At 45.3% G+C, this 11,218-nt stretch overlaps 2 protein-coding genes and 1 long non-coding RNA gene across 3 annotated transcripts; 2 read left to right on the top strand and 1 right to left on the bottom strand.

Annotated features, from left to right (window-relative positions):
* Nucleotides 1–567: 567 nt before the first annotated feature.
* Nucleotides 568–4,089, top strand: LOC119364645. Its single transcript, XM_037630129.1, has 3 exons — nucleotides 568–983; nucleotides 1,085–1,296; nucleotides 3,364–4,089. The coding sequence occupies exons 1-3, from the start codon at nucleotides 683–685 to the stop codon at nucleotides 3,970–3,972; spliced, it is 1,122 nt and encodes a 373-aa protein (XP_037486026.1). The 5' UTR covers nucleotides 568–682; the 3' UTR covers nucleotides 3,973–4,089.
* Nucleotides 4,090–5,239: 1,150 nt separating this feature from the next.
* Nucleotides 5,240–10,241, bottom strand: LOC119364643. Its single transcript, XM_037630128.1, has 3 exons — nucleotides 10,048–10,241; nucleotides 5,910–6,307; nucleotides 5,240–5,602 (listed from the first exon to the last, which is right to left on the bottom strand). The coding sequence occupies exons 1-3, from the start codon at nucleotides 10,144–10,146 to the stop codon at nucleotides 5,326–5,328; spliced, it is 774 nt and encodes a 257-aa protein (XP_037486025.1). The 5' UTR covers nucleotides 10,147–10,241; the 3' UTR covers nucleotides 5,240–5,325.
* On the top strand, nucleotides 7,650–8,665 carry LOC119364644. Its single transcript, XR_005175024.1, has 2 exons — nucleotides 7,650–8,196; nucleotides 8,426–8,665. It is a non-coding gene; the product is annotated as an uncharacterized LOC119364644 (long non-coding RNA).
* Nucleotides 10,242–11,218: the final 977 nt, after the last annotated feature.

Raw genomic sequence — 11,218 nt, 5'->3', positions numbered from 1 at the left:
GTGAAGGGTAGTCACCGAAGGACGGCGCCGAAAGGCATTCCTGGTTGTAGCTAGGGTTCTAGTCCGTACACACGAGAGGAAAAACTGTTTAGGATTAATTTTTTAGTCACCTGACCATCAGTCAGTCATCTAGCATTGCATACAGTGGCACAGTTCTTTTGGCTGCTTCTTCCAGAATCTTAAGAATCAATCCTTCACATAGCTTCTCCCAGAATCTTGTACTCATATTTTTTTTTACAATCCTAGCTGTTCACATCCTAACTAGTTATGATTGTAAAAAAAATGGGTACAAGATTCTGAGAGAAGCTATATGGAAGGTCGATTCTCAAGATTATGGAAGAATCAGCCAAAAGAACCGGGGCAGTATGTTTGATCAAATGAAAATAAACCCTTTTTTTTGTGGCAACGGAAAACAAAAACCCGAGTTTTTTTTCCTCCGTGAAGAGAGAGGCGAAGGCCGAGCAGGCAGGGTACTTTGCTTTGATCGTAGCTGGCCGAGAAAAAAAGCCCATCGGATCCGATCTCTCGGCCTCGGGGGTATTGCTCCCTTTCCCAACTTCGCAACCCAAACCCAAGCCGATCGTCGTCCAAGGTTCCTTCTCGCGTACACCAAACCAGAAAGAGAGCGGCGGCGGCGGCGGCGGCGGCGAGGGCGACTGCCATCTGGGCTACAAAGAGGGTGATGCATTCGTCGGGTGGCGAGATGGAGGCGGTGGAGAAGGCGATGCGTGACAAGCGGATGGAGGAGAGGGAGAAACGTGAGGCGGTGATGGAGGAGCGGATGGCAAAGAAGGAGAAGGAGGAGGAGGCGGAGAAGGCAAAGAAAGCGGCGATGATAAAGGCCGCGAAGGAATTTGTTGAAGCGACAGGGAGGAAGATCTTAGAGAAAAGGGGGGGACCACAGGATCCCTGGGATCAGTTTCGTGGATTCTGGACGAGTGTTTGGGGCGAAGGCGGCTATTTTGGTAAATTTGAGGATGAGAGTGAGTAGCGTAACCTCTGCCTACACGCGCTTTGGTTTCATTTACAGTATTATTTTCCTCCCCATCCGTCCTACTGACATTGTGACATGTCATTGATGCAGCTACTATCCCCTCCATGCGCTTCACCTTCTCTGGCGATGGCTCAACCAAGAACACGCTGCAGTTCTTTTCAGTCAAAGTTGCAGAAATTGACCAGAGTTTACAGTGGCCGCTGCATGTGTATGGGTTCTTTTCCGTACGTGATGTGGTGGATCACAAACGCAACATGATCTTCTCCTGCGACAGGGATAACTGCCAGACCATCAGCCAAGAGGTTCGTCACTATTGGTATCTGTCTCAAAATCATTCTTTTTCAGGCGCCATATTAGTAAGAATGTAACACATCGATCCTTAGTACAATGGTTATAAGTACTTAAAGTTATGACAATCATAGATGCTTCTAAAAAAATGTAACGATCCAATGTGAAGGCTTTGTTGTTCATATAAGAATAAATATGCAAGTTTGGTGGTAATTTCTTGTTTGTGCGAAATTTCAATGCCAGATGCTTATGGGCTATGGCATCTCTTCATGAAGGAAAAAAGAGCTTCCAAGATATAAGCAAAGGAGCTCATGTCACATGAAAGCCTCCAAGCCAGCCAAACTTTAATTTTTTCGAAATTTATTCAATTCACCACCGCCACTACAAATTGTTTTGTATTTTCACTGGCCAAAATGTCTTGTTAGAAAAATTAATAGTTTATCAATATTAATAATTTATTTTGAACTTATCAAATTGTTTTAAAAGTGCATGTAGAGAAAATGCTGCCCTTATGTAATGGTTCATGCAAGTGTTGGTTTTTTATCTTTGTAATTTTCAAGGAGCGTTTGGGAGGTGTATAATCATGTTTTTTTTATCCATATAAATGGCTCTAGACTGGAATGCAACGGACAATCTCATAATTAGTTGAAATTAAAGCTCTTCAAGTTTTGATTGTGATCAACCGGATGTTGTCCTTTTTAGGGCTTTATTGAACGCCTTGTGATGGGAATTAGGCCTAAACTTGGGGTCATATTACGTCACTTTGTGCTTATCATGAAGTGCATATGCAAGTGGTGAGTGCTGATAAGATTTGTTATCCTGCAGCACTCCCTCATCAATAGTAGAGCAGGCATTTTGTTAATGCACAAGTTTGAATTTGAGTATGATTCCGTGCATCAAATTAGTGCATGTTTTCAGGTATATAGAAGTCATATGGAAGAGCGCCTGTAACATTTAACCAACTCTTGATTATTGCGTTGAGAACTCCACAACCCTAACTTGTGCTCCCAACTCCCGCACTACGTAGTCCATTGTCTGTCTGTCCCTCAGTTCTGTTTGGGACCAGCGTTCTCTTTGTTTATGTAAGTAGTATCTTGTGTTCTCCTTTGAAAGTTTGCTTGAAAGATCTTCTGGCGCAATATGCAAGGAATTAGCAAACAAATAATTTTGAACAAGACATGCTTAGTGTGGATATACGTGCAACTGAACAAATATACTATTATTTGTCTGCCGGACACTTGAGCATTAAGCTAATATTTTTGTCCCGTCATTACTGTAATGTACCTCACAATCTTTATACAAACAACAACAACAACAAAGCCTTTAGTCCCAAACAAGTTGGGGTAGGCTAGAGGTGAAACCCGTAAGATCTCGCAACCAACTCATGGCTCTGGCACATGGATAGCAAGCTTCCACGCACCCCTGTCCATAGCTCGCTCTTTGTCGATACTCCAATCCTTCAGGTCTCTCTTAACGGACTCCTCCCATGTCAAATTCGGTCGACCCCGCCCTCTCTTGACATTCTCCGCACGCTTTAGCCGTCCGCTATGCACTGGAGCTTCTGGAGGCCTGCGCTGAATGTGCCCAAACCATCTCAGACGATGTTGGACAAGCTTCTCCTCAATTGGTGCTACCCCAACTCTAGCTCGTATATCATCATTCCGGACTCGATCCTTCCTCGTGTGGCCACACATCCATCTCAACGTACCTCACAATCTTTATGCTATGCATTTTTAATAAAGTGCACGATTTTATGAACTTTTTTTCATTATGCTGCTCAATGTTTACTTTGGCATTTTGGACTGACTTTTTGTTTAGACTGGTTTGTTTAGTCTGAAGGGCTTCCAAGGTATAAAGCTGCTAACTGGCCAAACTGTGATTGTAGGCTCTTGCTTCTTACATATGCTGATAATTGTAACCTTCCTCACATTTATCTCTTTCGGATTTCTAACACATGTCACATTGTCACCATAATTATGTTCCACCTGTCTTTTTACCAACAGAGACCATAATAGTTTGGTTATGTTTCTTATTAATTACTGGTGAACTTTACATATTAATTAATTAATTGTGTGATGCAGGATCCATATCTAACGCTGACAGGTCCAACCCGTGCTGTTGTGGTGTCATCAGATCCTTCGTACTTTGAGATTGAGCTGAAAGTGAAGGGCACTGCTGAATCTGAGGATAAATATTTAAGCCGCCTAGTTATGACATACAGGACAGGTTTTGTGGATAGAAGTTTCACTAGTGAGCTTAGCACTCTGGAGATGGCATTCGAAGAGATCATCCGATCTGTGGAGGCCACAATCAGTGTAAAAGTCGTTGGTGGATCATGGCCAGATGGTTTCCGTGGTGTATTTTGTGCGAGCATCGATGACATAGCTGGCTTGAAAGTCAAGTTGCTGGAATGTGGAGATGATAGATTGCCTCTTGATGCTGATGGCAACATCAAGCTTAGATGCAAGGTCGTTTCTGTTGGACTTGAGGGATTGCTGAGGATTTCTGTCATGGCACACTGTATTAATGGGGATCAGGTTGTGGAGAGTCATTGCAGAGAAGATGTTAAGAGTCATGAAGTAGTGTTTGAACCCAGGAGATCGGGTACAAGCTCCAGTACTGAGCTTAAAATTGGCTCTTGCAGAATGGAAGTTACTGTGAACTGGTCCCTTTTCTCTTATCAGCTGTAACTTAACTGGCCCATCCTTTAAGCAACAGCTGTCGTATTTTAAGTGCTATTTTGTGCCATACTAAACAAAGTATGTATTTCTTATTGCTGCCTGTATGAGTAAAGTTAGATTTTCATCGGTGCTGTGTTGGCTTAATTCTAACAGTATCTATGTATGCTAGCAGAGTTCAACTTATCTTACAGAAACCCTGCCACATTTACTGCTACAATCGTAACATCGGCGTATATACTATTCCCTCTGTCTCAAAACGCGAGACATTTTTTGACACTATTAAAAAACATCTTGTTTTTGAGATAGAGTATTATCTATAAGGTTTCATCATTCTCCTGTCCTTCATTATATGATTGCAATATGGAGAACCAAACAGAGATGAAAAGCTGGGAGTTCCCTTGCTTTTACTGTCTTTGGTCTTGAGGCTTACAATTTGGAGATCACTTTTGTTGAAAAAGGGATATGCTGGAATTGAACTGGGAGCTTAGACAATCTGGGCGGCCTGCTAGGTCATTACCCGGACAACAAATTGCCACCAACCAGACTGTGCATAGCTAGACTGAGAATGCTATCAAACACACCTTAAGCGGCTGTTACATGCATACGGCACTCCAAAACATGATGTCCAAGTTTGCCCGATGACTTCACGTTCACCGTGAGCATCTTCTCGCCGCTGCCCGTCCTGGTCTCCTCCACCGTGGGGAGTTCCTCCGGCACAAATCCGATCATTCATTGGGAAAGAAACACATGATGATGTTGACAGAAATCAAGCAGATAATTCTAAATAAATAAATAAAAAAGTCAAACAGACAAAACAAGTCTGAATACGAGTTCAACATAACTGAGAAATAGCCGGCGTGCACAGCCATCCCTGAGCACGGCCTAGCTACCAAGTCTTAATAGGAGTACAACATAGCTGACAAATAGAGCATACAGCCGGCGTGCACAGCCATCCCTGCGCACGGCCGAGCTGTCAAATTGTCCTAAACACACTTACATGTGGCCGGCATGCACAGCCACCAAATCCAAATCGACATAAACAGTAGTACTATAGGGTTAAGCCCAATAAGAGATAGAGACCAAGTAGCCATCCATTCATCCCTGCGCACGACGGGGCCGGAGTGCCTGCTCACCAATTGTCCGGGGGATAATCTTGGTCCAGCGGTATGAAGCCCGGTTCAAGAACAGGCATTCCATAGGCCGGGGTTCGCTGATGCACCGGCGGGATCAGATGAGATTTCTCGATCCTCTTGAGAACACTGAGTCCATTTATCATATCCAGGAAGCTGTTGATATGGTAGATTCGGTCGTAATCCTTCATCTTGTCTCTGGTTCTTAGCAAGCCACCATTGAGGCCTGCTTCTAAGGCAACTTCACACATGACGCCCCAGCTGCCAATGCGCTTCTAGACTCTCTCTCTCTAGGCAGGTCTGCAATGTCCAGGGGACTTGAATCCTCTCCATATTGGATCCTCCTTACTAGCTCATCAAAAACATACTGGAATCGTAGTGCTTCGCAAATAAGCGTGAAAGCTTTTTCAACCGCCAGCTTCAGATTTGTGCTTCTCACATCATTCGGGTGCCACGTCCAAATTGTGTCGAAGATGAACTCTAGAGTTTCGCGACCACCCATGTCAACGCTGTATCATACAGTACTAGTAACCTCAGAACACAAGAGATAAAATCAATATGAAATGTTAAACTAAATGGGTTGGGGATTCAAAATTGTTATGGATTTCAAACAGGAAACGTGAGAGTTTAAAACTATACGACACTTCAATCAATTGCCAAAATTTAAACTATCTCCAGACTAGTAGGTCATTTGTATCATATGTTTGGCATCCAAAAGTATTCCTGAAATGCTACTAGTACTTTCAATACACGAGTACAACATGAAACAGCGATGAACTAAACAAAACATGTATTGAAAAAGGGGAGGAAACATACCTGTGCTCATGTCCCCCATCAAACCTATAATTTACAACTTGGCCCATGTCGAATGACGGCCACCCCAGAGAAGGTGTAAAACGGTACCAAGGCGACCACTCGCCATCCAGCTGCCTCGTAAATCCCAGTAGATAGAGGTCAAAGTCCCTTATCAGGAATTCCACTCTCGCATAATCATTGGTGCTTGAAAAGAACACGACACGGAAGTAGCTATGACCGTTAGTAGGATGGTTCGCTGCATTTGGGTATGGGGTAATTGGCTTTCCGTAATAGGTTGCAGGGCAGATCTTTGTTAACCGGCGGATGATTATTCGCACGAAATTCTCATAGCGCTGGGCCAGGTCGTCTTCTTCTCCATGCGGTGGACGTCCGATGTCAAGGTGGATGACAGGAACGTTCTGGCCATGACAGAATTAGAAAACAACATGAGATGTGCAAGTCTATTATGATTAGAACAAAATTTCAATCCGATATTAAATTCAGTGAAAAGCGAATCAAAGTTGCAGCAGGTGCACAGAGTCGTGGGCTGAGCTCGCTCGCTGAGCATGCGTGCGCTGGTCCGAGAAGAGCACCCTAGCCAGGCCTTCAGCTCAATCACCAAGGGCGTCATCTTTCGCGGACGAGTTCATCGCGTTGTGTTAACTCTTGCGCGCTCGACTTGGCGTGGCCCACGCGGCGTGGGTCGGTGGGTTGACTCGCACGACTTGAATCGCCGAGTACGAGTACGAGGTCGCCAACATGCTCGCATTCCTCGACGACAAGGTGGTCTCGACTCCGACTGGTTCGCCGGCCGTAGAGAAGAACTGCGACCGGCAAGCTCAGGAGGCGACGAGATGCACAACGGCCTCAGATCCGTGTGCGCAGGAGCCCATCAGATGCGAGCTGCATGGCAAACGAGAAGTTCCGCCGCCTCTACGTGACCACGCCGACGTACATCAGATGTTTCATGCGAGGTGCATGGCAAACGAGGTGCGTGGCCCCACAACCATCGCTTTTCGCTTGCACGGTCTACGTGACCACGCCGACGCGGTTTGTGCCGGAGGAGGAGGCTGTGCTGGACATCCTCGTCGGCTGCCTCTAGCACGAGCTACAACTACCACGCCAAGCGCTAGTTCTAAAATGCTGGCTGGGATGCCCACTACAGGAAAATTCTGTTTTCCCGTGTGTTAGGCTATAAGCCGAAAGCTATATTTCGAGTACTCGGCTTATATGCATCTAAGCCGTGTCTAGGCAAAAAAGCTCCCGGCAAATGCGAAGGACTCGGCTTATAGCCATCTATAAGCCGAGTGTAGAAAAAAGCCCTCGGCTTATAGTGAGCACACGGTATCTACAGGAAAAAGCACTCGGCTTCCAGCTGGCACTCAGCAAAGACATCTGCCACGTGTCTACAACGGAGGTAGCTGACGGCGCCGTCACAGAGCATTCTATAAGCTGTGTGCCGCGGGATAGCACTCGGCTTATACAGTATGTAAGCCGTGTGCCCTGAGATAACACTCGGCTTATACAGTACGTAAGCCGTGTGCCGTATGATAGCACTCGGCTTATATGTTGGCAACCCATAAAATTTATGGAAAATTGGTTTAAAATGATCATTGCATTTATCTTAACTATTTATTGTTATTTCTTTCTCACCCAATTTCTCCCGACTAGTTTTATGGGTCTTATTTTTGAAACTCCCAATTTAACGCCGCTTTATGATCACATGCAAAAGTAACTAGTGTACTCTTCTGACCCCCTAGGTTACCCATATTATGATCACATGCAAAAGTCACTACTGAAAATTCACTCTACACCCAGTGATTGGCTCTTTGCTGGGAGCCAAAACACGGTCGGGCACTCGGCAACCCGAAGTAGGTGGCTGGGCCTGCCTCACCCTCGTCCGCACAAGGCCTACGCATGTCACAAGGAGATCACATAGGATTTCTCATGCCGCTTCTGGGCATGATTTCATCTGTCACCTTGCATATCTGCAATTTCTGACGCAGAAACCATAGCAGTGCAATAAATGTCTCAAATATTACAGGCGGGTCCGAAAAATGTGGGGGCCTGGCACGTGTCATTCGAAGGCCTCCTTTGAGAGCATAAGAACTTCTAGGCCAACAGAGCAACATGACCCGCACTGCCTTCACAAACCCGACACGTTTGTTGACTAGTCATGCTTAAAGATCATGAATCTTACCATCTTACCTTCTCGTTCTTGAAGTGTTCTCAGTCAGGACAAGCAAGCCCAGTGACTCCCACTACGGCTCATGGCGCTTCGACCTCCTTGCAACAATGATCACTCGAGGTAGTTGTCTATGTTTGTGCATTGTTGATGCTTGCGTCTTGTCTTTGTGCTTCTCAACTTACAGCTTGTGCATTGTTGATAGTAGAGCCCACAAGTGTTGATGCTTATATTGTTCATACTTCTTAGCTTCAATTTGAACCTTATATGTTGATGCTTGTTGACTCTTGTGCCTTATCGATCATTTGAAACTTAACTTTGAAAACTCATGCGTTTGATAATGGACTTATAGGTTTGCATCGTGGATGCCGTTGACGGTGGGCACACATGCTACGGTGGAGCACATTGCATGTTTGAGGTTCATGCTTGGTGTGAACTTGGAACTCATGCTTTTGTTTGTGAACCTTGTTGGATATGTACCTGTGTGGACTTTGGACTCATGGTCAATTTGTTATGGTTGTCAAGTTGTAATATATTGTTGTTGTGAACCTTCGTTGGTTATATATTACTTGTTGGATCTATATTTGCTGGACATGTTGCTTGCTGGATATATAAGCCATGTTGCCGCTGCTCGCTGAAGCATGTAGAAAGAAAAAAGCAATCTGGCCTATAAACCGAGTGTCCCAGGGACATGGCACCCGGCTTATAGGCATATTATGCCACGGGAGCTGTATAAGCCGAGTACTCCAGGTGCCAGGCACACGGCTTATAGGCATATTTGTAACAATGGCTGGACTATAAGCCGAGTACAGCAGGAGTCGGCACTCGGTTTACATGTTTATATAGAAACCGTGCGGCTCATTTTGGCACTTGGTTTATAGATAAAATGTGTAGCGCTTGTAGGCACTCGGTTTATACATAAACCGTGTGGCTTCAGAAGACGCTCGGTTTATACATAAACCGTGTGGCTTCAGTAGACACTCGGTTTATACAGACGGTGACATGTGGCCGTTATCTTTCAGCTGCCGTCATGTTACTTTAGTAAGCTGAGAGCCTCGTATAAACACACAGTTTATACATAAACTGAGAGTTTTTGCACTGGCACTCGGCTTATACCTTATAAGCCGATGGAGTGTAAACCGTGTCATGTAAGCCGGGTATTTTACTCGGCTTATATATAAACCGTGTTTATATCAATATAAGCCGAGTATATTGGGTACATGGCTTTAAAGTTTTTTCTGTGGCTGTAGCTGTACGCGGTGGTGCCGTACATCTAGGACCGGCGTACGTGCGCATTTTTTCGACCAACTGAATTTTATTGACCCGAAACAATACTCCAAAACCCACGGTAAAGTACAAATCCGGTCTCCACATAGTGATGAAGATGCTCACAACTCGTCCCTTTTTTTTCTTCGATTTTTTTTGAAACCTAATAATTTTATCGAAACTAAGATGCTCACAGCTCGTCTTTTTTTTTTCTTCGAGATTTTTCTTTTTTTAATTTTGTCGAAAGTAAGATGCTCACAACTCCAACAAGCTCAAAACACGCCCAAAAATAAACGTGATATGTAGTACTGCAAAAAAGTGATGTGGTAAAGAAAAACACACACACACACACACACACACACAGAGAGAGAGAGAGAGAGAGAGAGAGAGAGAGAGAGAGAGAGAGAGAGAGAGAGAGAGAGAGAGAGAGAGATCCGCATGCAAGTGGTGCTGGGCATACGCATTCGCTGATACTTTTGAGTTTCAGGCGCGCTGCCCAGGCCGGACGTGTGGGAAAGAACTCGGAACACGCACAGGTCGTCCAAGCCAAGCAGCCGGAAGCCGGCCGGACGAGCGAGGCGAGGAGGACCAAACGCCGACCGGGCGCTCGGAGCCAAGACAAGAGGAAGCAGGCGACACATAGGAAGCGATGGCTAGCTAGAAAATACGTGCTCCACCCTGATTTTCTGCAAGGAGGTAGAAACTTACGTTCAGGCTTTGCTGCCGCGGGGCGCACATGCGCTGCTGGTTGAGATGTTCATGTCCAAGCGGGTCGACCTGCTGCTGCACCGGCAGCTGGTTCGCCATGGGAAACCAAGCGGCGAGGTTGGGGAATGGGGAGGCACGGCACCACTAGAGAGTAGAGAGTAGAGAGTAGAGAGGATGTGGGTGCTCTTTGTATGTATGGGGGAACACTGAACTGAAGCCATACGCCTGTGCTGTGAGTTATATGGGGGATGTGCAATTGTGTATTTTTCAAAAAATATATATTCTTCCATCACTTTTTCTCTGTACATGCATTCACTTCGTCTCATTGCTGCTGCGACGCATTCAAAGAGGCTGGCTGTGGGTTGCTTGGCTTGGGGACTATGGTCGTAATAGCAGTGCAACTTTGGGCGGTAGGCACGTCACAGTGCAGAGCACTTCAATATCCCTATGGACGAACTAGGCAATCTGCACACAGTGTGCAGAGCACTTCAATATTTGTATGAACGAACTTGGCAATCTGCCTACTGCAACATTTGTCATCACCACTTGTCAGCTGGTTGATGGATGGGAGCAATGGCTCTGCCCCTAACATGTACTACGTATGTAGGCTGTCTAGCAGCGGGGGCACCGGAAAAGCTAGCTCATTTGTTTTTCCTTGAAAGAAAACCAGTACTAGCTCATGTTGCTCTTCATTGGCGCTCCGTAGGGATGGACGTGGAATTTGTATTGCTTTGCTCCCATAGTCCCATGCTCTTCTTGTCGTCTCTCTAGCCCCGGCGCTCGTAAAAACAAGGCAAAAATTACATCGGTAGAGTAAAGGCATAAATTACAGAGTACGGTGGAAGCTTGGTTGAGTTGAGCCACACGGTCTGCCTCGGTCGATCGACTGGGCATCTTTTATTATTTTCCAACTTTCCAGTAAGTGCAAGAGAATAAGTTTAAGTAGAGAAAAAAAAATAAGGCTTATCTCACCTTAAGCTCATGGTGTAAATTACTGTACGAAGTACTACCACTACCACATAAATGGACATCACAGAGCTTCAACTATTGCTTCAAAAAAACTAAACTGTAGTTGTAGTTTTCTGCTATGCTATACTCGGAAGTTGTGGTATGTGCATTTTACTCCTTTACCCTACAGCACTCTACGGTGGAAGTGTGCAAATCAATGGTG

Source organism: Triticum dicoccoides, chromosome 2B (assembly GCF_002162155.2).
Source record: "Triticum dicoccoides isolate Atlit2015 ecotype Zavitan chromosome 2B, WEW_v2.0, whole genome shotgun sequence".
NCBI classification, from domain to species: domain Eukaryota; kingdom Viridiplantae; phylum Streptophyta; class Magnoliopsida; order Poales; family Poaceae; genus Triticum; species Triticum dicoccoides.
The sequence above is the reverse complement of the archived record's forward strand: the minus strand, read 5'-3'. Positions and strand labels throughout refer to the sequence as shown.

Excerpts from the sequence above, each read along its gene's own strand:
- LOC119364645 (XM_037630129.1), top strand. The coding sequence starts at position 683 with ATGCATTCGTCGGGTGGCGAGATGGAGGCGGTGGAGAAGGCGATGCGT. Across the intron at positions 984-1,084 it reads TGGTAAATTTGAGGATGAGA|CTACTATCCCCTCCATGCGC; the intron begins GTGAGTAGCGTA and ends TCATTGATGCAG. Across the intron at positions 1,297-3,363 it reads GCCAGACCATCAGCCAAGAG|GATCCATATCTAACGCTGAC; the intron begins GTTCGTCACTAT and ends TGTGTGATGCAG.
- LOC119364643 (XM_037630128.1), bottom strand. The coding sequence starts at position 10,146 with ATGGCGAACCAGCTGCCGGTGCAGCAGCAGGTCGACCCGCTTGGACAT. Across the intron at positions 6,308-10,047 it reads CGCGGCAGCAAAGCCTGAAC|AACGTTCCTGTCATCCACCT; the intron begins GTAAGTTTCTAC and ends TGTCATGGCCAG. Across the intron at positions 5,603-5,909 it reads GATGGGGGACATGAGCACAG|CGTTGACATGGGTGGTCGCG; the intron begins GTATGTTTCCTC and ends TGTATGATACAG.